Source organism: Leucopleurus acutus (genome assembly GCF_964270905.1).
Source record: "Leucopleurus acutus genome assembly, chromosome: 15".
NCBI lineage: Eukaryota > Metazoa > Chordata > Mammalia > Artiodactyla > Delphinidae > Leucopleurus > Leucopleurus acutus.
Genome location: NC_139157.1, coordinates 43,008,599 through 43,036,412, shown reverse-complemented (window position 1 = coordinate 43,036,412; position 27,814 = coordinate 43,008,599). Strand labels below are relative to the sequence as shown.

General features: G+C 39.0%; 1 protein-coding gene across 1 annotated transcript in view; it reads right to left on the bottom strand.

The window, feature by feature from the left end:
* ROS1 (ROS proto-oncogene 1, receptor tyrosine kinase) overlaps window positions 1-27,814 on the bottom strand; it is a gene marked incomplete at both ends in the record, with an annotated part of 112,468 nt that overhangs the window by 21,785 nt on the left and 62,869 nt on the right. Inside the window, 13 exons of the mRNA XM_082855556.1 lie at window positions 2,209-2,338; window positions 3,275-3,339; window positions 5,392-5,554; window positions 6,791-6,926; window positions 10,126-10,209; window positions 13,831-14,021; window positions 16,910-17,027; window positions 17,759-17,927; window positions 21,987-22,163; window positions 22,251-22,483; window positions 23,646-23,790; window positions 26,013-26,215; window positions 27,596-27,772. Of these exons, the coding sequence (XP_082711682.1) occupies window positions 2,209-2,338; window positions 3,275-3,339; window positions 5,392-5,554; window positions 6,791-6,926; window positions 10,126-10,209; window positions 13,831-14,021; window positions 16,910-17,027; window positions 17,759-17,927; window positions 21,987-22,163; window positions 22,251-22,483; window positions 23,646-23,790; window positions 26,013-26,215; window positions 27,596-27,772 (1,991 nt within the window). The remainder of the gene's footprint in view (window positions 1-2,208; window positions 2,339-3,274; window positions 3,340-5,391; window positions 5,555-6,790; window positions 6,927-10,125; window positions 10,210-13,830; window positions 14,022-16,909; window positions 17,028-17,758; window positions 17,928-21,986; window positions 22,164-22,250; window positions 22,484-23,645; window positions 23,791-26,012; window positions 26,216-27,595; window positions 27,773-27,814) is intronic.

Genomic DNA, 27,814 nt, shown 5'->3' with positions numbered 1-27,814 from the left:
TAAAGGGAACAAAGAGTTTTCTTTATTACCAAAGAAATAATATTAAAAAATCCCAGAACTAAAAGGGATGATTTTCCAAGCTGAGTGTCCAGATGAGTAAAATGTACCACAGATAAGAAGCAGTTCCTGGGACTTCCCTGGTGATGCAGTGGTTAAGAATCTGCCTGCCAATGCAGAGGACACGGGTTTGAGCCCTGGTCCAGGAAGATCCCACATGCACAGAGCAACTAAGCCCGTGTGCCACAACTACTGAGCCTGCACTCTAGAGCCTGCAAGCCACAATTACTGAGCCCACACGCCACAACTACTGAAGCCCGCGTGCCTAGCACCTGTGCTCCGCAGCAAAGAGAAGCCACTGCAATGAGAAGCTGCACACTGCAATGAAGAGTAGCCCCAGCTTGCAGCAACTAGAGAAAGCCTGCGCACAGCAACAAAGACCCAACGCAGCTAAAACTAAATAAATAAATTTATAAGGAAAAGAAAAAAAAAGAAGTTCCTAAAATTTTCCAAAGAGAGGACAAAAAGCAAGTCACTGATCATATGTCCAGGAATCAGAATGGCATAAAACATTTTAAAGGCAATTGTAGAAGCTAGAAAACAAAGAGGCAGGAATTTTATTTTTGAGGACAAGGGATTTTCAACCTAGAATCCAGCCAAATTATTAATCAAGTGTGGGGCGGGAGGGAAGAACAGTTCCTCAAAATGAAAAAAAAAAAAAGATTTTTGCCTTGCATGCTTTCTCTTTTCTAAAACAGAACAAAGAAGCCATGGAATTGAGGAAATAAAGGTCCAACATGGAAATTACCAAGGTACATGTGAAGGAAACCCCTAGGGTAACAGCTCTGTAGAGACCAGAGGACAAGCGCCTATCAACTCTAGGAGAGAAGTGTCCAGGAAAAATACAGTGAGGAGCTGGATTATCTCATATATATACCCATATTGTGAGAAGGGTTACAATTCTGTCAGAGTTTAGGAATATAGAAACCTAAACAACTGGGGGGGGCATTTATTAAACTACTCAAGAGAAGAACCACAATCATAGTATTTGAGTAACTTAGCAAATAATTAAATAGACATAGTAACATAAACTTGCAATATTGATTCATCTGCAAATTGGGGTAACTGTCAGAGGATGGGGAAAGCAGAGTTTTTCTGCGTGTAGAGCTGGTGGGGTCAGGCTGGTACGTGACTAAGAGCTTAAATCCTTGCCTCTTGCAGTAGGCAGTCAATAGATCTCCCCCAAGGTTGAAAACTCACTTATACTGCAGCAGTATAAGCAGAGCGTTTAGGAAAGTGGAGGTAAACACCAGAAGGAATGAGCAGAGGCCTGGGATGTGGGGATGAGACAGAGCACAGGACTTCTGTTTTTCACCATAAACCTTGTCATATGTTTCAGTTTTTTAGCTATATAATGTATACTTCAATAGAAATAATAGAAATAGAAATAAATAGAAATAGAAATTTATTTCAATAGAAATAAAACCCGTAATTTTTAAAACTACACATTTAAATTTTAGTTACTTGTTTTGTCTCAGGTGTTTCTCACCTGAGACCTAAACGCAGGTTCCCACAGGTGCTGAGACCCCCGGCCCTCATTCCCCACACGTGCCACAGTATTTACACCGTCCACTGTGCTGGATGCTGCTCTAGGCACTGCGGACGTGGAGAGGATGGATCGGGGCTGCATTTTGTTAGCAGGACCCTAGAGTGAACGGGACCTATTAGCATGGTTGTAGGAAAAGAAAAGTAAGGAACCAGATGGATGGCATGAAGGAGGATGCATGAAATCAAGAGCTCTGTTTTGGCCAAAGTTTGAGACGCCTGTGAAAATCCACACAGAAAAGTCAGCTGGGAGAGATGTAAGACTAAGGGCTGGAAATTTCAATTTGGGACAGAAAGGCAGATAGATTAAGTACAGAGAAACTCCACACATTCTCTGTTCTTCAGAAACCATGATTCTGGCAGGGAGGGACCTATTTTTCCATTAGATACTAAGAGCAGGCTCAGATAGCCAGAAAGTGCGAGACATTAGCCCAGGGTTCTAGTTTGACTAATCCAACATGAAGGAAATATAAGAATTTTTTTGACAGAAGTCTTCTAAGTTTCTACCATCAGTCCAAACTGCAGCCTATTGAATTTAAAGGAAAGTAAGACGAACTTATAGGTCATCTGCATTACATAACCAATACTGTGGACCCCATTTCCTACCGATGTCATCCGGGCTTTACGCAAATAGGTAAGAAGGTCTCCTCCTTCCATCAGTTCCAGGATGATGTACTGGGGCTCATTCAGCAGACAAACTCCAAGCTGCTTCAGAATGTTGGGATGATTAAACTTACTAAAAGGCGAAAAGAGACAGGCAGGATAACATGACAACGACAAAAATCTAGTGAGGATCTTTATGGAATAGAACAATTCTTTATTTCTGGTTTCCTTCAAAACCCTGATTTTTTTTTTTTCCTCTTAATAAATGAAAGCCTCCTTTTCCAAGAACCCGGCTGCATGCCTGCCTTACAGAGGTAATATTGCAACCCCTAGTGGCCAAGGCATGTGGATAGAACAGAGGGAGTTTTAGAAGAAGTTATATTTATATTAAGCATTTTATGTTCTGGAAAAGAAAGTAATTTTAACTAATGTCCCTTTTTGAAAAATATTTTAGAACATCATGTTTTTGGTCATGACAAGTATGAAATACTCTCTCCCTTTCAGAGAAACAATTCAGACACTCAGGTTTGGCTACAAATGTTTGCTCAAGAGGTCAAAGCAAATAAGCCGCAATCTAACAATCAGAACCCACAACTTGGGACCCGATCAACCACTGCCTCAGGGTGTATTAAGATGTATTTGAGTAGTTTTCATGACCATCAACTAATTCTAACCTTGAAGACAAGTTTACCAAGACCAGGGATATTCTCACTGACATCACTGTACTTAAGAGAACTCTCCCTTACTTGGTCTACTTGACCCATTATCACACACTTAGAAGAACATAAGCATATTTAAAGCTGAACAGCTTCAGAAATCCCTTGCAAGACATGCTTCTTATTGAAGGTAAAAAAAAGGACTGCCTGAGGACTGCTTGTGACCAGGCTCAGAAGACTGGGTTCTATAGAATACTTGTCACTCCAGACATATTTCCTTTTAAACTTCAGCCATGTTTATTTTGGGCATGATCTGTTATGTCAGGTCATTTTGAATGTTAAAAATCCATCAATCAGATGTAAGAGCTTCCTACCCATACCAAGGGAAAATTATTTTAGAGCTGTCCTGATACCTCATCAGGTGTGCCTCCTTCAGGAATTCAATCTTCTCCTGGTCTGTGGAGCCCTTCTTCAAAGTCTGTGCAATGTAAAAACAAGCCAGGAATCAGTATAGCAGACATTTCCGTGAGCTCAGTGGGTTAATGGAGACAATCTTTGTTTTGTTTTGTAATATGCACCCTTTTCATAAAAAACTGTGTTCTCCAATTCTCCAGCCTCCCTTGCAAACAGGGCTGGTCATATGACTCAGTACTCATCAAAGAGATGTAAGGGGGAAACTGCTGAGGGGGAGAGAGGCTTCTGCAGAACTTTTACTTTCCTGAACATATACATCTAACACTATCCTTCCCCCTCTCCATGTCCTGAATGAATATGTGATGCTTGATTCTTTGGCAACCATCTTGGGACCATGAGGCACCATACATGTACAAAGTTGAGAGAATTTCAGATATACTGGCTCTGGCCTGACACAGTACTACACCAAAGCCAGAAGTCAACTTGTTATCTAAGAAAAAGAAACACTTGTTTAAACCAGTTGAGGTTAGAGTATGTGAAAGACTGTTAAATGCTATCAATTGGAAGTGGAGAAAATTTTGCCAACTTCTCTGGCTGTATAGCCCACTCTCAAAGCAATAAATTCCTAACAAGCAGTGATCAGGATATTATTCAATTACATAAAAGATTCATCATCCTTTGATCAAAAGAAAGTTTTATAAAAATATGAGAGTGTATCCAGGGCTTCCTTAAAACGACATCATCAAATACACCATGATGAATAATTGTGTAGTCCAGGGGTCAGCAAACTACAGCCTGTGGACCAACTCCAGCCTGTTACCTATTTTTGTACAGCTTATGATCTGAAAATAGTTGTTACATTTTTATTAGTTGTTATTTTATTTTTTCCAGGTTTATTTTTTTTAACATCTTTATTGGAGTATAATTGCTTTACAATGGTGTTAGTTTCTGCTTTATAACAAAGTGAATCAGTTATACATATACATATGTTCCCATATCTCTTCCCTCTTGCGTCTCCCTCCCTCCCACCCTCCCCATCCCACCCCTCTAGGTGGTCACAAAGCACCGAGCTGATCTCCCTGTGCTATGCGGCTGCTTCCCACTAGCTAGCTACCTTACGTTTGGTAGTGTATATATGTCCATGCCACTCTCTCGCTTTGTCACAGCTTACCCGTCCCCCTCCCCATATCCTCAAGTCCATTCTCTAGTAGGTCTGTGTCTTTATTCCTGTCTTACCCCTAGGTTCTTCAGAACGATTTTTTTTTTTTTTTAGATTCCATATATATGTATTAGCATATGGTATTTGTTTTTCTCCTTCTGACTTACTTCACTCTGTATGACAGACTCTAGGTCTATCCACCTCACTACAAATAACTCAATTTCATTTCTTTTTATGGCGGAGTAATATTCCATTGTATATATGTGCCACATCTTCTTTATCCATTCATCTGTTGACAGACACTTAGGTTGCTTCCATGTCCTGGCTATTGTAAACAGAGCTGCAGTGAACATTGTGGTACATGACTCTTTTTGAATTATGGTTTTCTCAGGGTATATGCCCAGTAGTGGGATTGCTTTTTCCAGCTTTATTGAGGTATAATTAACTTGTTACATTTTTAAATGGTTGAAAAAAGTTATAAAAAAGAAGAGTATTTCGTAACACATGAAAATTATATAAAATTTAAATTTCCGTTTTCATAGATAAAGCTTTACTGGAACACAACCACACCCATTCATTTAAATATTGACTATGGCTGATTTCACACTGCAATGGCAGAGTTGCGTAGTTGCAACTGACACCATCTAGCCAGCAAGCCTAAAATATTTACTATCTGCCCTAGCACCTAGCACTCCAGTTCTCTTATGGTATATTTGAAGGGAAAGACTGACTGTCTGCCAGGTCTTAACTAATTAGTAACCTCAGAGGTAATTGTTAATAACAGAATTTATGTAGGAAATGGGGGGGGATGTGATTTCTGTAGCCATGGACAGGTTTCTACCTTCTCCCAGTTATCTTTTCCATCAAGAACACTCCTCTTTTATCATAGTTGTATCCATGTAAGTCCCTGTAAATATGTTGACATAACAAGTCAAGGAGTTAAAAGATCAGCATTACCTTCACTGCTACTTTGGTTTCTGCACTTCCAACTCCTAAGATGTCTACCGCTGTCCCTTCATACACTTCTCCAAAGGCGCCACTTCCCAACAAGAGACGCAGAGTCAGTTTTTCCCGAGGGAAGGCAGGAAGACTGTCAATCTCCTCTTGGGTTGGAAGCGTACTGGAAAATAACAGTATTTTTGGTCTCCCAAAATGCATATGGTTTACGAGTGGGTGTTGGTGTTAGTGTTTGAGAGAGAAAAAGTATGAGAAAGAGGAAGAGAAATCTTATGGTTTTGCAACACTGCAGTGCATTCAACGTGACATAGTGATGTGTCTGTTCCTATTCCTTTCCTATTCCACCATCCAGAATATTCCTTCTCTCTTCCAAAACCCAGACAGAACATGTTACTTCACTTCTAGGCACCTTCATTTTGATAGCATGCCTGTGTGTGCACTGCCTCAAGGCTTTTTACTGTAGTTTGTTTCGTTAAAGTTATCAGTTATTAATTTCTTCAGGTCACCAATTTGTGTAAAAAGCTATTGCAAATTAGTAACAAATACAGCTGGACTTATGATCTCAAAAGCTTTTGCTTTACTTCATACACCTGATCTCTCATGTAAAACAAAATTTACTATGACCACAAAATTACTCCATGTCCATCAGGTTAACTTTTAGAAAGTCAAGCTTCTCACTTGGAATATCATGAGGGGAAGGAAATCCATCTGCATTAAAAATGCTTTGAGATTTTAAAAGAGAATCTTGAATATCAGATATGCTGTGTATTTTCTCCAGGAAAAGTCACCTCTGAAAAGCTGATTTAGGTCACCTCTGTGTCTACTTCACATCCTGTGTTCTTATGTCTTTAAATAAATTTCTAGAAGCAAGGCCAATGGCTATATAATCCTTTTTGCATGGAACATAACATAGTGTCTTGTACAATGAGACATTTAAATATTTTCTTTAATTATGATGACAATGGAAGTTCAAACCTCATCTATTTTAGAGAAGTTTTGTAGGCAATCACCATAGAATTTCTGAAAACAGAATAAAATTGACTTAATAGCACACACAAGAGACCTTGGAATTCTTCTCTTCCAGTTGAATCAATCATGTTACCATCTACTCCCTTCCACGTAGTAGTTATCTCCTTGTTTTACTGACTTTCAAACTATGCGATAAGACACTAGAAAACAACTAATTTTTGTTTATTTTTCTTAGGATAGGATAACAACATAATTTGCCATCCATCCCAGGTCACATTTGAGAGTGAAAGGGGATGTTACTTTTGAATATGCCAGAATAATATGGGCATAAAGCAGGACAGTCCTGGGTAACGTGGCATACATGGGCACTCTCTTTAGAGTTGCCCTCTCTCCATCTAGGTGCCCCGTAATGCCGGCCCAGGTTACATACTGTATCGCATAGCAGGCATTCGCCAGTCCTACTCCAGCGGCCAGACCTCGAAGGTCAGCCAACTCTTTGTCTTCATTTATGAGACCCGTCAGCCCTTCCTTGGGAGTTTTTTGATTCTTTAATCTTCTGTGCCAGACTATAAAGACAAAAGATCATAATTTACAAAATAAAACATTGCTTTCTTTTTCTTTAGGAAATGCTAACAATACATTTTTAAAGTTTATACTGAAGGACACTATTGATAGAATAACAGAATTTGATTGAAAAAATATGCCCATAATAGAATAACTAAATCCAGGTACAAAGCCATATAAAAACACATAACTTATACCACATCACATTTTATCTCACTTCTCAGAGTAAATTTTAATATATTTCTTATTGCTGTTATAAACAAGTTGAAGCAACTTAATATCAGAACTTATTTCTCAAAATCACCCATAAACTAGAATCAAAATAAACCAAAACAAACTTGCATAATAATTATTAGTGAACAAATTCATTTCTGAATCCAGATATGTCCAGGTTATACTCCTCAGCAGACCTGAGGAATGCTTTCAATATAATGGCATGCTTTATTTTAAAATGCAGAGTACAAGAGTGTATATTCATTGTTTTTCATAATACACATACTCAAATACATAGAAAAATTATTAGAATGAAATCTACCAAGTGTTAGCAGTGATCCTCCCTAGCTGTGGGATCATGGGCGATTTGTATTGTCTTCTTCATACAATGGGCAAATATTGTTTTTATAATCATGAAACATAAGTAATATCTTTTGAAGATTAAAATACAATTATATCATTAAGATCGCCCATCAATACTAGAATATTGGCTCAGAAGTTGAAAACAGCAAGGATGCTTTGTGAGATGATGATTAAAATTTGAACTTTATTCCATAGTAGCTTCAGTACCCAACAGGTGAGAGTTTTATGCAAGTGAAATTCTGTCTGAGGGACCACACAACAGGGAGAGATCTTAAGTACCTTTGCTAATGCAATTCTTCAAACCTGAAATGCTCTTACCATCCCTCTTCATTTTTAAAGGCCCAGAGTGAGGCCCCACATCCTCAGGGATGCCTTCTGAGACCTCTGCAACCTCTGTTGATGTCTCATCTCTGAACTTCTAAGACCAACTGTGGCTCTCAGTCAGCATGGCTATGTCACTGTCTTCTACATTTCCTATTTCCTTTTATTGCTGTTTAACACATATCCTGCTATTTATCTTTTCGTACAGGTATGTCTTACCTCCCCCATTAAATGGCAAGCGCCTGAGATCAGCAATTGTATTTTACAGTTTATTTTCCTTTGCTCCCAGCGTCAGGCTCATGTTGCACAGTAGATATAACCACTCACCAAAGTGAAAGCTGTCGATGCTTATTTTAAAACCCTTGCTTCAATTTTGTATTTATAAGTATGACTGATGAGAGCCCTCTGCACAATACAAATTTTTAAACAATTGCTGTTTTCATTATTTGAATAATTCAATCTTTTCTCATGCGCTCGCATAATCCTACCGGTAAAACCGCATACACTGCTACTAAAAGCAAAAGAACCAAATTAGCTTACCTATACTCAAAAATCTGTGCGTGGGCTTCCCTGGTGGCGCAGTGGTTGGGAGTCCGCCTGCCGATGCAGGGGACACGGGTTCGTGCCCCGGTCCGGGAAGATCCCACATGCCGCGGAGCGGCTGAACCCGTGAGCCATGGCCGCTGAGCCTGCGCGTCCGGAGCCTGTGCTCCGCAACGGGAGAGGCCACAACAGTGAGAGGCCCGCGTACCGAAAAGGGGAAAAAAAAAAAAAAAAAAAAAATCTGTGCGTTCCAAGTACAATAAAGACCTTTAAGTCCTGCGGAAGTCAGATATCCATAGGATGTCTTGAAAGCACAATAGCTTGTCTGAAATTATCTCATGTTCATCCACTAGAGTTATGGGTTTAAACAATGGTGATGTACAAGTAGGCAGGCAAAGGTCAGATGAAGGACTCTTCATGTAATACTCCTTCCCAGTAGGAAAGCAGACAGTCAAGCCTATATGCCAACTGCCAAATATACTGCAGTCATATGCATAATTCTGGAGGGGGCTGGCTTAGTGGCACAAACATCAGCTGTGCAATACTTAGACTCCTTGGAACCACAGTTTAAAATCCTGGCAGGGTCAGCTGAAATATTTAGCTTTCCAAGTTAGCTGAAGAAATAACATATTCCATATATTGTCTGGTGTGGAATCTTTGAAGAGAAATCTCAATTCAAGTTTCAATGTGCTCTCTAATAGCTTATGACTCCAATCAGTTTGGGGAAGAATATAGATTTAGAACACTTAGTAAAATATTGGCTTTCTTTGTCCTGAGAGTTCAACTTTATGTTTGTAACTTTTCCTTAAACTTTCCCCTATTTTTGAAAAAAAAAAAGAAACTACTGTTTCCTGAATGTGCGCTTGAGTGTTCTCTTCCGGTAAATACCATGTCTTTTTTTGTAATGTTTCAGCATGTCAGGGACTCATACGTTAATAATGACAGGGTGACCATATATCTTATAATCCAAACCAGAACATTTTGGGGATAATGATTATGCTGAAACAATAAGAATGAAGCAGGATGTATGATCCACTATGGTAACCCCATAGGTCCAATATTTAATCATCCTTTTGGGAGTTGTCACTGTATTTTCTCATCATTAAATCTTGAGGAAAAAAAAAAAAGACTTTTAAGACCAATACATTAGTATAAAATGAGTGGTGGGAAATAGCTAGCTTCCTATCTATCTAACCTAATTCTTCTGCTTTCCTGGTCATTTACAAATGAGCAGGGATTTGAAACAAGCAGGCCAGACATCTGCAAGAGAGAGTATTGAATGCTATAAGGCAGAAATGGATCTTTTGCAAGAGGCCCTCCTCATTCTAGACCAGGCTGTCTGCCTGGAGACCTAAACTATCCCAACCAAGGATTGTCACTGGTTTCCCTATTAAAAAAACAATTTTTTTATACCCAGAGTCATTTTTCTTTTATTTATTTCAAACTATAAGTCACAAAACACTTGTTAGATAGCCAATCTGTAATACTGTTTTAAAGAAGGCTAAAGTTGGTGCCTTTGCAAGTAGTTTTATCTAAAGTGTACTGTGAAGTGTAAATACAGATTTATTTTTCATAAAAGTTACCCCAGATTAGAAAAAAAAATTCACAGGAGTTAGTGGTTATTGAAGTGTAGCCAAAGGTAATATTGTGAACTTTATAAATTTATTTCATGTGGAAAATTAAATCAACTCAGAGATTAAATCAAGTAATATGATCAAATAAATAGTTTATTACCTATATTTCTAAATCTACTATACTTACCAAAGGTCAATAGGATTGTAACAACCAGAAATATTCCAATTATAGTAGTAAGTATAAAGCTTGTTTCTGATATCCAAAAACCATCTAATAAAATAAATGAGAAAAAGAAATTAATTCAAAGAGTAAAACTAGATTGTCTCAGTGATATGCCAGATGTGCCAGAGTTAGCTCCTATTGGGTTTTTTGCAAGCCACTTGTTAAACCATCGGTAGCTTGAAATCAATCATGGTGAGAGTATTTACACCATGAGAAATCAAAATCAAGGTTTTCTTCTTATTTTTTTTTCTTTTCCAATGATCTGGTTTACCAATACATCATTGGGATATACCCACCCCGTCTTCTACTTTAAAATGGCTGAGGAAACATGTATAATCTTTTTAGCGAATTTGGGACATAACATGTTCATGTACATTTAATTCCATGAGTACTGAACTGAGGAATATAAACATGATAACATGGTACCTGCTCTTAGATAGTTTCATTGAGCAGAGGAGACAAACATGTGGACCAGAGCTGGCAAACTATGGCATGCAGGCCACATCTGGCCACAGCAGCCTGATTTTGTACTATTCATGAACTAAGAATAATTTTTACATTTAAAAAATATTATTTGAAGGAGTTCCCTGGTGGCACAGTGGTTAAGAATCCGCCTGTCAGTGCAGGGGACACGGGTTCAAGCCCTATTTCAGGAAGATCCCACATGCCACGGAGCCAGTAAGCCCGTGAGCCACAACTACTGAAGCCCGTGCACCTAGATCCCATGCTCCACAACAAGAGAAGCCACCACAATGCGAAGCCCGAGCACCGCAACAAAGAGTAGCCCCCCACACACCACAACTAGAGAAAGCCCACACGCAGCAACGAAGACCCAACACAGCCAAAAATAAATTAATTAATTAAAAAATATATATATATATTATTTGGAAAAAAAAAAAGAGGATGCTACAGAGATCATTGAATGTAGGCCGGAAAGCCTAAAATATTTACTATTTGGTTCTTTGCAGAAAAGGTTTACTGAGCTCTTCTCCAGATAACTAACTATGATGCAAATAAGAATGATGTCAGTTTTGTATAGAATAATAGGCTGTGTGCGTATAAAATGCAATAGCTCATTTTGCCTAAGAAGCAGCAGTTAAGCATCACAATGGGTTCATTTAAAGTTAGGCCTTCAGGCTCCCTGACTTCAGACTATACTACAAAGCTACAGTAATCAAGACAGTATGGTACTGGAACAAAAACAGAAATATAGATCAATGGAACAGGATAGAAAGCCCAGAGATAAACCCATGCACATATGGTCACCTTATCTTTGATAAAGGAGGCAAGGATATACAATGGAGAAAAGACAGCCTCTTCAATAAGTGGTGCTGGGAAAACTGGGCAGCTACATGTCAAAGAATGAATTTAGAACACTCCCTAACACCATACACAAAAATAAACTCAAAATGGATTAAAGACCTAAATGTAAGGCCAGACACCATCAAATCTTAGAGGAAAACATAGGCAGAACACTCTATGACATAAATCACAGCAAGATCCTTTTTGACCCATGTCCTAGAGGAATGGAAATAAAAACAAAAATAAACAAATGGGACCTAATGAAACTTAAAAGCTTTTGCACAGCAAAGGAAACCATAAACAAGAGGAAAAGACAACCCTTAGAATGGGAGAAAATATTTGCAAATGAAGTAACTGACAAAGGATTAATCTCCAAAACATACCAGCAACTCATGCAGCTCAATATCAAAAAAAACAAACAACCCAATCCAAAAATGGGCAGAAGACCTAAATAGACATTTCTCCAAAGAAGATACACAGATTGCCAACAAACACATGAAAGAATGCTCAACATCATTAATCATTAGAGAAATGCAAATCAAAACTACAATGAGATATCATCTCACACCGGTCAGAATGGCCATCATCAAAAAATCTAGAAACAATAAATGCTGGAGAGGGTGTGGAGAAAAGGGAACCCTCTTGCACTGTTGGTGGGAATGTAAATTGATACAGCCACTGTGGAGAACAGTGTGGAGGTTCCTTAAAAAACTACAAATAGAACTACCATACGACCCAGCAATCCCACTACTGGGCATATACCCTGAGAAAACCATAATTCAAAAAGAGTCATGTACCAGAATGTTCATTGCAGCTCTATTTACAATAGCCAGAACATGGAAGCAACCTAAGTGTCCATCAACAGATGAATGGATAAAGAAGATGTGGCACATATATACAATGGAATATTACTCAGCCATAAAAAGGAATGAAACTGAGTTATTTGTAGTGAGGTGGATGGATCTAGAGACTGTCATACAGAGTGAAGTAAGTCAGAAAGAGAAAAACAAATACTGTATGCTAACACATATATATGGAACCTAAAGAAGAAAAAACAATGTCATGAAGAACCTAGGGGCAAGACGGGAATAAAGATGCAGACCTACTAGAGAATGGACTTGAGGATACGGGGAGGGGGAAGGGTAAGCTGTGACAGAGTGAGACAGTGGCATGGACATATATATACTACCAAACATAAAATAGATAGCTAATGGGAAGCAGCCGCATAGCACAGGGAGATCAGTTTGGTGCTTTGTGACCACCTAGAGGGGTGGGATAGGAAGGGTGGGAGGGAGTGAGATGCAAGAGGGAAGAGATTTGGGGACATATGTATATGTATAACTGATTCACTTTGTTATAAAGCAGGAAGTAACACACCATTGTAAAGTAATTATACGCCAATAAAGATGTTAATAAAAAATATTTTTAAATAATAATAAAATAAAGTTAGGCCTTGAAGGATGAGAAGAATTTCAGTTGACAGAAAGTGAGAGAAAGGAAATCCCAGCTAAGGACAAGTGGTAGGTGGTGCAAGCCTGCATTCTAGGCTGAGGGAAACAAAGGCTGAGGACCCAGTGTCATGAAAGTTCTTTACCAGTCTGACATGGCTACAGCATAAGGATAAATATCAGGAAAGATGAACCACAATCGGAGGGCAAGTCACGAAAGGCCTTAAATGCCACAGAAAGGTTTGTACTTGATTCTGAAGGCAGTGAATGGAGAGCCATTTCAAGCATTTCAGAGAGCAGTGAAGTGATCCAGATTGTGCTTCAGCTGGATTAACTGTCAGCAGTAGGATTAAGCCAAGAGCACAGGCTAGACATGGTAGCTTAAATTAGGAAAGTCAAAGCAGGAATAGGAAGAAGCAAACTCATTAGACAGAAATCAAGATAATAAAATCAACAGAACTTGGTGGGCGAATAGAGGGGAAAATCCTACATGGTACTGAGATTTCTAGCCTATGTGATTGGAAAGGTAATGTGTTATGAACAAAAATAGGCTACCCAGTGGAAGATATAGATATCGGGAAGTAGAATTTCAGGCCTGTTGTGTAGCAGATGAGAGTACCAGGAACAGAATAATAAAGCTGGATAAAAACCAGACTGTGGACAACCTTGGAAATCCATCTAGGAACATGGACTTGATGTGGTGGGCACTAACGATTAGCTGATTGTTACTGAGGAGAAAAAGGACATGCCGATCTTGATGTTTTAGGAAGATCACATCAGATGAAATGAATAGTTCAATAGTTTCAATGATAGATTTGTGAAGTTATACATTCACCCAATTTAATGCTAAGAATTCACCTATCTTTACCTCTGAACCTTTGTGTAATAAGTTAGTATATAGACAGACATGATAACATACCTCCAACGAATATAATATCCTCACTGATTCCACTATATTCACCAAAACCCAGATTATTTACAGCTACTACTCTGAACTGAAATGTTCCTTTCAGGTTTTTGGGCTTCCATGTGCAAATGCTACTGCATGAGCCATTAAATGCCATCTTCCACATTAAATTCTGGTTCTGTGAATTCTTTGAAGTGCCCTTACTGCAAAAGAAAGAGCAAAGTTATAAATATAGGAAATATACAAGAGAATATATGTGTTATTTCTAGGTGCTCATATATCATTTAATGACAGAACTCCAAAGCGGCTCCTGTTGCACACTTTGCCCTTGATTTCATTCCTCTCACATGGTTTGGCTACAGCACATAGCAGAGTCTTATAAAGTCATCCCAACAGTGCCTGGAGCCAACCAACTCAGCCCATCTGGAAAATTACGAATAATCAATGGCCAAGAGAAAGCTGAAGATCCTCTTCTTACTACTAGAGTGTGCAAACCTTCCTCAGAATTCCAAACACATAAGACAATCATTTCATACTTTTTAACTGGGAATTTTTTATTTTTCTTAATTTTTGGTGTCTTATGCTATCTGTCATTTACTGATACCATATCTGGATAAAATACAGAACATAAAATTGAAAAGGAAAATAAAATAGTTCAGCTACCAAAATTATCATTGTATCTGAGATTCCAAGATTCATTGCTTCCATTTATATTGGCCTACACTACCTCAGTGTCAATCCTCATTATTCTTCATAACGAAACATGGGAAGAGAACAAGAGCTGGGTTCGAAAGACATAACTGAAATTACTTTTAGCAGAACCACAGACTGAAGGCAAGTTCAAGGCCTTCCAATTATGTCTTTTCTGACAACGAACTTTTCAAATCTGAAACTTCTCAGACCACAGCCGTTTTAGGACTTAGTACCAACCCACAGTAACCTTGAGGATAAGTAATGGAAGCCAGTTCTGCTCCCACTAACTGAGTGGTTGTCCTGAAAGAGCACCAAGGACAGCAAGGGCTGAGCCTCTGAGGGACAGGGAATGAGCAAGGGAAGCAAGGATGGTTACAACTGTGACCAGGAGCTAAGTGACCTCAGGACCATCCTAAATAAAGCTGCAGGACACAGTGATTTTGTACATTGTGTGAAGTCTCACGTTGGGCATTGGCAATTTCATTGTTCAACCCAAACAACGCTGATCCAAGAGAAAGAGACCCTTAAAAATGTATAAAGGGCCTCTTCACGGATATTGGCCACTGAGGAAGAGAAGGAAGAATGCTTCCTTTGTTGAGCACCTTCTATTTACAACACACCGTACTGGGGCTTTTCATATGTTGTTTCATTTCATTGAATCTTCTCAACAACCTAAAGAGGTAGATATCATCATCCCATTTTACAGATGAGAAAACTTAAGTTTAAGAAAGCAATAAAGCAAGGATTTAAACATGGTCTGTGTACTGGGTTGAATAATTCCCCCCAAAATTCATGCCGCCCAGACCTTGTGAATGTGACCTTGTTTGGAAATAGGGTCTTTTCAGATGTAATTAAGTCAAGATGAGATCATACTGGATGAGGGTGGGCCCTAAATCCAATGACCAGTGCCCTCTTAGGAAAGAGAAATTTGGACACAGACACATACAAGGAGAACATCATGTGATGACAGAGCCAGAGACTGTTGTGATCCATCTACAGACCAAGGAATGCCAAGGATTGCCAGGCATCACCAGAAGCTAAGAAGAGGCAAGGAAGGATGCTTCCCTAGAACGCAGTCCTGCCAGCACCTTGATTTCAGACTTCTAGTCTCCAGAACTGCTAGAGAATAAATATCTGTTGTTTTAAGCCACCCAGTTGGTCGTACTTTGTTCCAGCTTCCCTGGAAAACTCATACAGTCAGCTCAGCTCCCAAGTGCATGCACTACGACCACCACTGCACCATCAGCAAGTACACACGAGTATCCTGACTGAAGAAGATATTCTGCGATACTGTCAGGTACTCTGAGACAGATAATACATTCTATTATACCATAGTCCCTCTCCTGAGAGCAGAGACTTGGGGGCAAGGAAATGCAGAGTATTTATGGAGCCATGCACTTAAGGTGTTACTGAGGGGAATACACTACAGGGGTCCTAGTGGTGTGGCCTGGTTGGTGAACATAAATGCAGTCACAGACCACCAGGATGGTTCTGCAAGTCAGAATGTATTTCACTCTGCATGAAAAAAAAAAAAAGTGACAGAAATTTCAAGCAAGTTTCAGTTGGAAATATGGCCAACATAATTCTCTAGCATGAGCAGGAAATTTTTTTAAGGCTATGGGAATGCCAGAGCAAGATGAAGCAAAAATAGATCGAAAGCTCAAGTTGCCAGGACTATAATTATGGAAGTGACTTTTGTCCTTGGAGCATCTTAAAAGATGGCTTCAGAGTCCCGTGAGGGGAGTGTCTGTGGAATTTGGAATTCGCCCCTCAAGCTGGCACAACATCAGCCCATCTGAGCCAGTTATGATTCACAGAGCTCCCCATACTGGCCAGATCTGAGGTTGCATATGTTCATCAGGTTTTCATCAAAGGCACATTTTCAGTCCCTGGGAACACACTACAAACTGTAATCTTGACAATAGAGAGAGAATCCTGGGCTGCCTATGCACTGCAGGCCATTTCGGATGTTGACCTGATTTTACATTCTGAAAAATACCTAACTCATTGTCAATTCTCACTAGACCTTATTCATCTCCCTAAAACAAATTAACCTCAGAAATTTACATGCATACCGTCATCTAACATCAAACGTCAGCTCAGAATAGGTACTAAGTAAGTATTAGTTACATGCTCAAAAGATTGAATTGTTTCCATCGACAAGCAGTTGCAGATTTCTGAGAAGAATGACTACCTGCCTTGTAATTGAGTGCCAAGGCTGACCGCTAGGAATTGTGCAAAGAACCTAATGATGCATGCAAGGCCCTTAAACTAAAGACCCTTTGTGTTTATTTATGAATACACGTTCATAAATAGTGTTACTTTTGATCTAATAATACCTTACAATTAACTGCTTAGGTCTTTGTAGTTTACAAAGCACTTTTGCAAACGGACATACCTGATCTCAAGGATATAGTACATAAGTCTGCCTCCATTATCATCAGCTTTTTCCCACTGTATTGAATTTTTACTCCCTTCTGATAATTTTGGAATGCCTGGTTTACTTGGGACTCCAGCTTTGGAAACAAAAGAAAATCTGATTTGTATGTTAGAAGTATAAAATATTCTGCAAAACATCTTTCTATAGACTGTATTTACTCAGAGGAAAGCCAGATATATTAAAGAAATATTCAGAAAATTATTCAAAAATTTTATTCAAGAAATATTCAAAAATTCTCATATGATTGCATATTTTTAAATGTGTAACTGAGGTTTTTATTAGTGACAGATTAGATGGATTAGTGACAGGAGTAACAATAGATCTCAGCCTGACACGAAATAAGTGATGCAAATAAAAAGAATTATTGTAAGTTTGGGAGCACTTTCCCTTGATTCCTATAGGGATCAACTTGGTGTTATAGTATACCTTTTAGAACACTAGTTAATTTAATATACTGTTAAATATTTTTTATTTTGGGCATCTGGTTATAGTAGTCAGTAGTAAATATTTGAACACTCAGTGACACTGTTTTCATTTAGTTCTTACTGCAAAATATCATAGCTAGACAGGAAATCAGAATACTGAAATAATTTTGCCCAGTTCAGGATCCTGCAAGACCAGATGAGTATTATCTCATTACTGCCAGTAAGGACTCCTACCTCTTTTCAGTTTCTTCAGTCAGGCTCTAGAGATAGTAATTTACTCTTTTAAGAAAAATCTCAACCTCTAGGATTAGTGAAGTAAGCGATGAGAAAGGAATTGAGAAACGTCTAAAGTTTTCTAAGTGCGGAATATGTTAGTACTCACCTTTAGTCTTAAAGCTTTCTGGAAGTGAGGTGCTATTTTCTCCTGTCCTGTACACCACCACTACTCGGACATTATAGAAAGTATAAGGCTGTAGACCTGTGATGTTACAAACATAAGCAGGACCTTGGCTGCACGAAGCTTTAACATGGTAAAACTCATTGTGCTTCCACTAGAAAAAGAAGTCTCAATTAACATTTTGTTTCTTTAAGAAAAACAGTTTAAACATAGCAATTCAAAATCTTGTGGCAATTAAAATTTAAAGTTTACTTTCTATTAAAAAATAAGAGCTCCTTTATGAGTGTTTGATCCCAAATATTATCCTTACCACCAACAGCAATTTTATTTTTTATGACAAGCTATAAGTGACTTGAATGGTGGTCCTTAAGATAAGTCCAAGGTGGGAAGTGCACCCCTGAGTATATATCATCAGGGAAGATTCAAAGCTTGACTTCTTGTTATCCCTAATCAAAGGCATTTTTATTAAATCAGGATGACTGAGAACACAAATTTACACCTGAGGGGAAATGATGGATCAAAACAGTGATACTTTCAATTCCACGGATTTGCTAATTTCAAAGTAATAATATTTTTACATATTTTGATTCTTTGAAGAAGTCCACAGTGACTTATAAATTAAAACATTTAGTTTTTCCTCCCCAAACCCTCTTCAGACATCTAACCAACATTCCTTATATTTATACATAGGAAGCCTAGTTCCCTAAAAGAAGGACATTTTTGCCCACCATCACTCAGTCACTAAGTAGCAAGGTTACAAGTTAAATATAGGAAATGTTACTTTCATTTCACTGGGTCTCTAATTATAGCTATCTTAAACTTCTTTCTTTGAAACACTGCTTTAAAAAAATTTGTATGTTTGGACCCTTAATATCTTGTTTGAAAATGATGATTTTTTTCAATGTACAAATAGGAAAAGACAGAGGCATTCTGTCAAGGGTTCTTCTTGTCTTTTCCTCAGTAGAGTTTCCTAAGAAGGTCAGTTTCCATAAATAAACCTGACTTTACATCTCCTTTTTCATTTAGCACTCACAAGGTCATGCCATTTCATTGGATGGGCACTTTATATTAGTTTTCTGTTCAGTTAGAAATGATTCTCTGTAGCACCTTCAGGAAGTAGACCACCTGGTTCCAGAAAGAAAGAGGAACAGAAGGAATGAAAAAAAAAAAACAAAAACCAGAAATGCTGATGTCAGAGACATTGCCTGTTAAACTCATAAATGTCTCAATTCCACTGAGACATATAGCCTAATGAAACAGATGCACTGGGTCCTTAATATTTATGCTGAACTTTCTGAGAGAGACAGAGCGAGAGAAATGCTGAGCCCTGGCTCAAAAATTTTAGCCCTTTTTGGTCCTGCCTCCTTAATGCTCTGTCATAGAAACCTTCAGTGAATAGTCTAGATGGCCCAACATTCCACACCAACCAGAAATTATCAGAGCTCCTTGGAATGTCAGGGAGATGTTTGACCAGGGGTTTTGCTGGAAAACTGTGGAGTATTGACCTCACCACAGCAATGAATGTTCTGGGCAGACCATCAGCTTGGAGAGGTACCACGGGCTACCCCAGTAAATCACAAGGGAGTTGGGATTTTCCATTCATCAGAGGCCAACAGGTGCAGGGGGGGAAGGCTACCACAGAGGATTTCCAAATTCTTGGGCAAGGGTGTGAGGGAAATGGTGCAGACTATGGTGCAAACTCCGTGTCTCAGTTTCAGAGACTGAAACTTCAGAAATGTTTGGTTCTGGTAGGGATTCCCCTGGACAGCTGAGAAAAAGACAATTGTAATGGATTTCCATGAAAAAAATTTACCAAAGCAAAATTATTTGTTTCTCCTCAATCTTAAATTGAATATGTTCTTCTGCTATACATTGTTGTGAGAAAGAATCTATGAAATTTAAGACCAAGATAAAAATTTAGCCTTGTGCTCTAATTCCCTCATTTTTCCAGGTAAGGAAAAGATGAAGACTGGAAGTTTAAAAATTAAACTTTTTAAACATTAAAATATTTACTCACCCTCATCACTCACCCCTCAGAGTTTCAGTGTGGAGTTACAGGGCCACTGCTAGCTGTCCTATCATTATGAGTTAGATTCAACTTGCTCAAAAGAAACAGAACTTTCTGACTAGATGTAACACAGCCTTCTACTGTGCTCATCAGTTAGTACTTGTAGGTGGTCACGCATGTAGAAATTACTATCTTACATGTTCAGCTTCATGATTTCTTAAGTGGTCTATCTGGAACCTGTGCTGAGCAAGTGTAGTGGAAGTTTTGAAAGAAAAAGCATCACATGAAAGTCATGAGGACTGAGCCAGGTGGCCCCTGTCTGCTGCCCCTCTCCCAAACTTTGCGGAGCTGGGTGGGTGACGATGACTCATGTTCCTTCTGTGCATGAACCAAGGAGAACCTCTGTAAGGATGAGTCAGCCCTGAGGGTCCTCCCCTGCACGGTTGTGATATCTGACTCATCAGGGTGCCTTACTGGGTCTCTGGCTTCTCATCAGTAAAACGAGAGGCTGGAGTCATCACCTCTAAGGTCCTTCCTCAGTTCACGTCTTTGATCTGGGAAATGAGCTTTACATCCCTCCCCTTGACCTCAAACTGAACCACATTAAGCTCACCTAAATAGATGTCCCCAAAGAGATGATCCTTCAATTTCTCCAATTTAAAACTGAATTTTTATGAAATGACCATTTTTTAAATAGGCAACAAATCATCATAAACATGCTCAATGGAAAAGATCTGATTGAACTATGGTCTTTGGTCTTACCGACTTAATATTCACTGCTGTTTTATATTTTTCATAGTTCTTATCTAAAAGTACAAGATTATAAAAAATATTTTACATAGAAAAATTTTAAACCTCTGGGGAGCAACTCCATTTTTTTTGTTTGTTTTTTGTTTTGTTTTGTTTTGTTGCGGTACGCGGGCCTCTCACTGTTGTGGCCTCTCCCGTTGCGGAGCACAGGCTCTGGACGCGCAGGCTCCACAGCATGTGGGATCTTCCCAGACAGGGACACAAACCCGTGTCCCCTGCATCGGCAGGCGGACTCTCAACCACTGCGCCACCAGGGAAGCCCGCAACTCCATTTTTAAAGAAAAGTGAGGTCATGACTATACTGATTTGTTTTTCAGTTCCCACTAAACAAAACACTCCTAACCAATCTTTACAAATGCGGACACACAAATATATAATAATGAAAAATGAAACATCACAGTTATAAAAACTTAATCATCTATTAAGTACATCAGTATAAAAATTAATGTAGACTTTCCCTAGCAGTGAATTAATTAGATTAACTGATGCTTAAATTCAGTGGGCATTTTTACATTGGTTAAAGCGTGAAGATTTTTGGATGAGGAGCCATTTAAACTAGTTTACATGCCAAGAGCCAACTAGTTTAGAATAAACTAGTTTTATATTTTACTTCTCTCCTGTTGCTATTCAGCCCTGAAATGGCTGAAAGAACATTTCTAAACAAGGTTTTAGATTTATGTTTGTTCATTTCTTTCCATTTTTTTTTCATAGAAAACAGCAAATTGCTATGGGCTTTAAACTGAAGAGCCATGCTGGTAACATCTAAAGTAAGTAAAACATTATGAAACCAGTAAACCATAATTTATACCCTTTCGTGTGAAGCCTTTTAAGAGCAAATGAATCTCACTGGGAATTTTTTCCGTCAGAAATTATACCACTTCTATCTGGCAAACCTGAATCAATGAATCTTGTCAAATATATTGCTCATTTATACAACTGGATGCCCTAGAGATATCCTTTTAAAGGCCTTTTGATCTATTCTATAGCATAAAACAAAGATTTGCATTAAAAGTGTACAGTGAGGGCTTCCCTGGTGGCACAGTGGTTAGGAATCTGCCTGCCAATGCAGGGGACACGGGTTCGAGCCCTGGTCTGCGAAGATCCCACATGCCGCGGAGCAGCTAAGCCTGTGTGCCACAGCTACTGAGCCTGCGCTCTAGAGCCTGTGAGCCACAACTACTGAGCCCTCGCACCACAGCTGCGGAAGCCCACGTGCCCTAGAGCCTGTGCTCCGCAACTAGAGAAGCCACCGCAATGAGAAACCTGCACACCGCAACGAAGAGTAGCCCCCGCTCGCCGCAACTAGAGAGAGCCCACGTGCAGCAATGAAGACCAAAAGCAGCCAAAAAAATAAATAAATAACATTTAAAAAAAAAAGTGTACAGTGAGATGTACCTTTTGGAGTTCAAACCAAAATCTGATAAGGTGAACATTAGATGGAGCCTTCCAATCTAATTGCAAACTAGTGCTCCCTGGAACCAAGGCATGAGGTTTCTCTGGCGTGTCAAACGTTTCCACAGTGACAGGATGACTCTCCGTGCACCACATTTCCTCGGCGTGGCAGGCCAGAACCTTTTTGTAGAAAAGAACAATTGCTTAACTTTTCTAGAAACTTGCACTTGAGAATGGCAATAAAAGTACCCAATATACTCGCCGTACTTTTAACACATAGAGTTTTCCACCAGACAGTCTAGTAACAAGGAGAGAGAGCCTCCCATTTGGATAGTCACTTTGCCTTAGTGGAGTCTCGGGAATGGGAGCCAGTTGAGAGATTGCCACCTGATAGCGGACTGCCTCTTTCGGTCCATTTGGCTTGTGAGATTCTCTCCAGGATATAACGAGGCTGGTGTCTGACTGCACGCTTGTGTTAATGAGCCAAACCGCCTCTGGTACTGAAATAAATAGCAGTGCACAATAAGGCATGTTGCAACAGCACTGAAAGATGGAAAGAAGTAATAGGGTCTTGATTGAGGAATAGGCATATCATGTGAGCAGAATGAATGACAGATGTTCCAAAGGAAAGCCAGCCTCCTCCATAATGGTAAGTTAACAGGCTGCCTGAAAGGCTCTCGCTTATTTTTGCCTAATGACTAAATCATTCTCTGGCTGCCGCTCAAGGATATGGCCAATGATGAATAATCCAATTCGGGTGAGTTTTGTGAATGGCATCAGAGATGTGTGAAAGAAATGGCCTCCCCTCGTAATAATCGCCACCTCTTACAACACCTTTTCAGATTCTAAATCCACTTTCTTTCAGGCAATGATGTTATATTACTTTACAACTCAGTAGCCTTGGTAAAATTCGCATAGAGAAAAGGCTTGGCTTTCCTAGGTTTCACCACGTGTACAGAGACCTGTAAATACATGGGAAGAGAGTGACGCTGTGAGGTGAGACCAAAGACTGTGTTTCCAGACACATAGAATTGATGATGATGTTTTGCCATGTAGTTGCTTTTCATTTTGATGGGATATTTTCCATCATCTTCTGGTGTTCGAGTAAGGATCATGTCAACAGAATATTCTCCTAGAAATACATTTTTCTTATTAAGCTTAAAAAAACTCACATAATAAAGATAACTTAGCATCCAGATAAAAACCAAGTATAGGGCTTCCCTGGTGGCTCACTGGTTAAGAATCCGCCTGCCAGTGCAGGGGACACAGGTTCGAGCCCTGGCCCGGGAAGATCCCACATGCTGCAGAGCAACTAAGCCCATGCACCACAACTACTGAGCCTGTGCTCTAGAGCCTGTGCTCTAAAGCCTGTGAGCCACAACTACTGAGACTGCATGCTACAACTAATGAAGCCCACGCACCCTGAGCTCATGCTCTGCAACAAGAGAAGCCACCGCAATGAGAAACCTGTGCACCACAGCGAAGAGTAGCCCCCGCTCGCCGCAACTAGAGAAAGCCCACGTGCAGCAACGAAGACCAAATGCAGCCAAAAATAAATAAATTTATTTTTTAAAAAAACCCAGAAAACAAATATAGGCACACACAAGCACATATATCACAAAATTCCACTCTAGAAAATCCCACACCACACCCGTAACTCACCTCCACTTTTAGTTTTTCCCCAAATCTCTTTTCCCAGAGGTAATTGTTCCAAGGGATCTGAATAATAATTCCTTACAGCTGTCCGTATCATATATGTTGAAAATGGTTGTAAACCTTCAATAAGGGCTATACTCTGCTGAAACTCCTGTAATTAATTTTTAAAAATCAGTGTCTTATTTTTTGTACAAATGGGGAGAAATTATTTAATCAAAGAGAAAAAAACTAAAAGACTCAAATATTTTTAATTCATCTTTAAATCTTGGATCATGAGTGACAATCTTCACTGTCCTAGTCTGCCCAGAGTCTCCAAGAATAAATGCCAAATGATTGGCAGCCTCAGTCAGTTGTGACATAATCATTTCACTTAGGAAGCTGAATTCCCAGAGCACACTATCTCATTAGCGTTGCATTAGAAATTCAGCAGGAAGGTATTGTAAGGATGTGACACATCCGTGAGTACAATAAAAGAATAAGCTACATTATCTAATCATTCTCAGAAATAAACTTTAAGAAACTAAAAAGGCTTTCCTTACACTAATGGTTCTCAATTTTGGTTACACTTTGGAAACATCTGGGAAGTTTTAAGAAAATACTGATACCTGGGTCCCACCCCTAAAGATTCTGATTGCATTGGTCTGAGGTGAAGCATGGGCTCAGAAATTTTAAAAGCTTCAATGTGCTGTCAAGTTTGAGAACCACTCACTGCCTTTGGCCCATGTTAATCATTATGAAGACAATAAGAGATAAGCTCTAATAAGAGAAATGACAGAAACCCAATCTTGGTCAGCCAAATGATCCAATCTGTCTCTGAAACGACTCCTGTTAGAAATGTGTAAAGAAAGGTTAAAATAGACAAAATTTTTAAATAAATAAAATATATATATATATATATATATATATTTTTTTTTTTTTTTTTTTTTTTTTTTTTTTTGTGGTACGCGGGCCTCTCACTGCTGTGGCCTATCCTGTTGCGGAGCACAGGCTCCGGACGCACAGGCTCAGCGGCCATGGCTCACGGGCCCAGCCGCTCCGCGGCATGTGGGATCTTCCCGGACCGGGGCACGAACCCGCGTCCCCTGCATCGGCAGGCGGACTCTCAACCACTGTGCCACCAGGGAAGCCCAAAAATAAATATATTTTTTAAAAATAGACAAAATAAAGGAAGTTACAAGAATCAGAAAGAAAGTATATAGTGCTTAACCTCCAATAGATGATGGTCAATTTCACCTTTTTACTTGATTATAAAATAAGCACAAAGAAAAATACTGGATACATACAATTCCATCTCAAAGACAACTGGAACACCCAGGCCAATGATGGAATGAATTGTCTCCATTCATTCATTCAAGAAATATCTAGTAATGCCTATACAATGCCAAGTAGCATACTAGGTGCTACGAATACAATGATGAATAAAAACATAGTCTCTGCATAACAACACATTTCACAACATATAGAAAATAAACAAACATATAATGTACAATTTTTATATTAGCTACATGCTATGGAGGAAAGGTATACAGAAATGTTCTTTTGTCCAGTTCATTTCTTACCCCTCAATCTGCTGGAATGGCCACAAAAACAAGTCTCTATCACTTTCTGGGGATAATTAGATAATTAGGGAGGGAAACAAACCCAGCTCTTTTAGGACACTCAGGAAACAGTCACTATAAGGCAATCTACCGACTGATTAAGGTTAATATATTTCCTTGAAGCTTAACTTACTCGTAGACAAGAGACTAGATAGAACACAGTATGTTTTTGTTTTTTTTACATCTTTATTGGAGTATAATTGCTTTACAATGGTGTGTTAGTTTCTGCTTTATAACAAAGTGAATCAGTTATACGTATACATATGTTCCCATAACTCTTCCCTCTTGCGTCTCCCTCCCTCCCACCCTCCCTATCCCACCCCTCCAGGCGGTCACAAAGCACGGAGCTGATCTCCCTGTGCTATGCAGCTGCTTCCCACTAGCTATCTACCTTACGTTTGGTAGTATATATATGTCCATGCCTCTCTATCGCCTCGTCACAGCTTACCCTTCCCCCTCCCCATATCCTCAAGTCCATTCTCTAGTAGGTCTGTGTCTTTATTCCTGTCTTACCCCTAGGTTCTTCATGACATTTTTTTTCTTAAATTCCATATATATGTGTTAGCATATGGTATTTGTCTTTCTCCTTCTGACTTACTTCACTCTGTATGACAGACTCTAGGTCTATCCACCTCATTACAAGTAGCTCAGTCATCTGTAAAAGTTAGCATCACAGTGTGTTTCAGAACATAATATAGAAAATACTATGGCTGAGGATTTTATATCAAAAAAAGGCATCTTGTGAAAAGACAAAGACAACGGGCTCCAACCTTACCAGCATTCTATCTTTCAGTTCAGAGCTGTTCTTCCTGTCATTTACTTCTTTGTAATAAAGCAGGTATGTGGGAGTGGGACTGGTGATGCCATCCCACATGTGGTTTGTCTGGACAGGTGGTAATCTGATTGTGAGGCTGGTATTAGTGGTGTTAAGTATAGTTGGCTCTGCAATATCTGAAGCTAGAGACAGAAATGCTCTATCTAAAATAATAATAAAAAGGTTAAATATATACACATGTATGTACAAGAGAAACAGCAGATTTATCTAACATCAAGGATAATATCATATTTTCTTTTTATTTAACTGACAAGGTATGGTACATTGGAGTGTTGGAAATGTTATTCAGGACAGGAAGACACGTTTTTTTCACATGTTTTGAACATGTTAAATGCCTGGGGAAGAGTGCAAAATAACTGGTAATTGCTTACAATTTCCAGCAGATGGAGCTAAACTACCCTTAATTACGTACCTAGACAGTGAATAGCAAAATAAGTTGACCCTTTTTTATTTTGAAGAAAGTAATGAGAGCATTATATCAATCATATTTTTCAATGAATTCCGATTATGAAAACTGATGTTATCTTTAGGACTTTTATTTCTAGGGATATGCGTGTGTGTTCAAACTCAAACAGATATTGCATGGATTTTTTAAATCTCTTAAATGAATTATTTCACCAAAATATGCACTCAGTTTATTTATAAGTTCTCCCATGTTTTCATATTGTATAACTTACATATTTTATAACTGAATACATTTAAGCAAAGAGGGTTTGTTTTACTCATTTCTCTCCCTCTCTAAGAGGGAATTATACTGAATTTAGAATGACATTGTGACTTTAATGCAGAGAGAGCTTGTGAAAAAACTCAGAGACCACTTTAGGTTTGAATGTCACCCATGAGGCTATGTAGTGCTGTTTTTGTTTTTGGTTGGTTGGTTTTTATATTTCAAACATTTATTTTATTATGACTCTCAGCAAAAAATATATAGTCAGTTCTGCCATAATGTGATACATGCATTCCTAAAAGTCATTGCATTATACAAAACCCAGAGGATGTGTGGGGAAAATAGAGTGAAGGGCACAACACTAAAAAACTTCATGAGTGACACATTAAACAAACGAGAGAAACTTAATAAAAATGGTAGCACAAATGTACACGTTAAATGGTTGACATATCTAATCCTATAATACATAGGCATTTTACCTTGAAAAAGACCTGAAATTTTATGCAAAGCTTTTTGACACCACTGGGAGGTCTAAAATATCATCAGGGGAGAAAAAAGACAAAAAGAATGGAAATTATGGGACTGAGAAGACAAAGAGGATAGACAGAGAGAATGACAGGACAAGGGTTTCCCGTGTCTAAAGTAGCCTGCCACAGCCCAAGCCATGTATACAGATAGAGATAAATTGTGACCCACGGCAAACAGCAATCACAACGTGCACCAAACCCTGACCGTTTGGAGCAATGCTGAGAGCACAACGAAGAGTTGGAGGGACAGCCCTGGAGGAGGAAACATTATGAAATTTTCCTGACCCTAAACTGGGAGAACAAGCTGATTAAGTATGTGACTCTCTTACCTGGAAAAGGCTGCAGAACTGAACTGTAAACCAAGATATGCTTACTGCTTAGGGCCTCCACCTGGGACAGGATGGCCCCATTGCTTTTCTTTGCCTGATAAATTTGTGTGCTGTCCTTTGCTGTGGAGATCCAATAGAGAAATTGTCCATCCACAGTCAAGCTAACAAGCATTTTTCCTGTTGATGAAAAACAGAAAAGAACATAAAGAACAAAATACA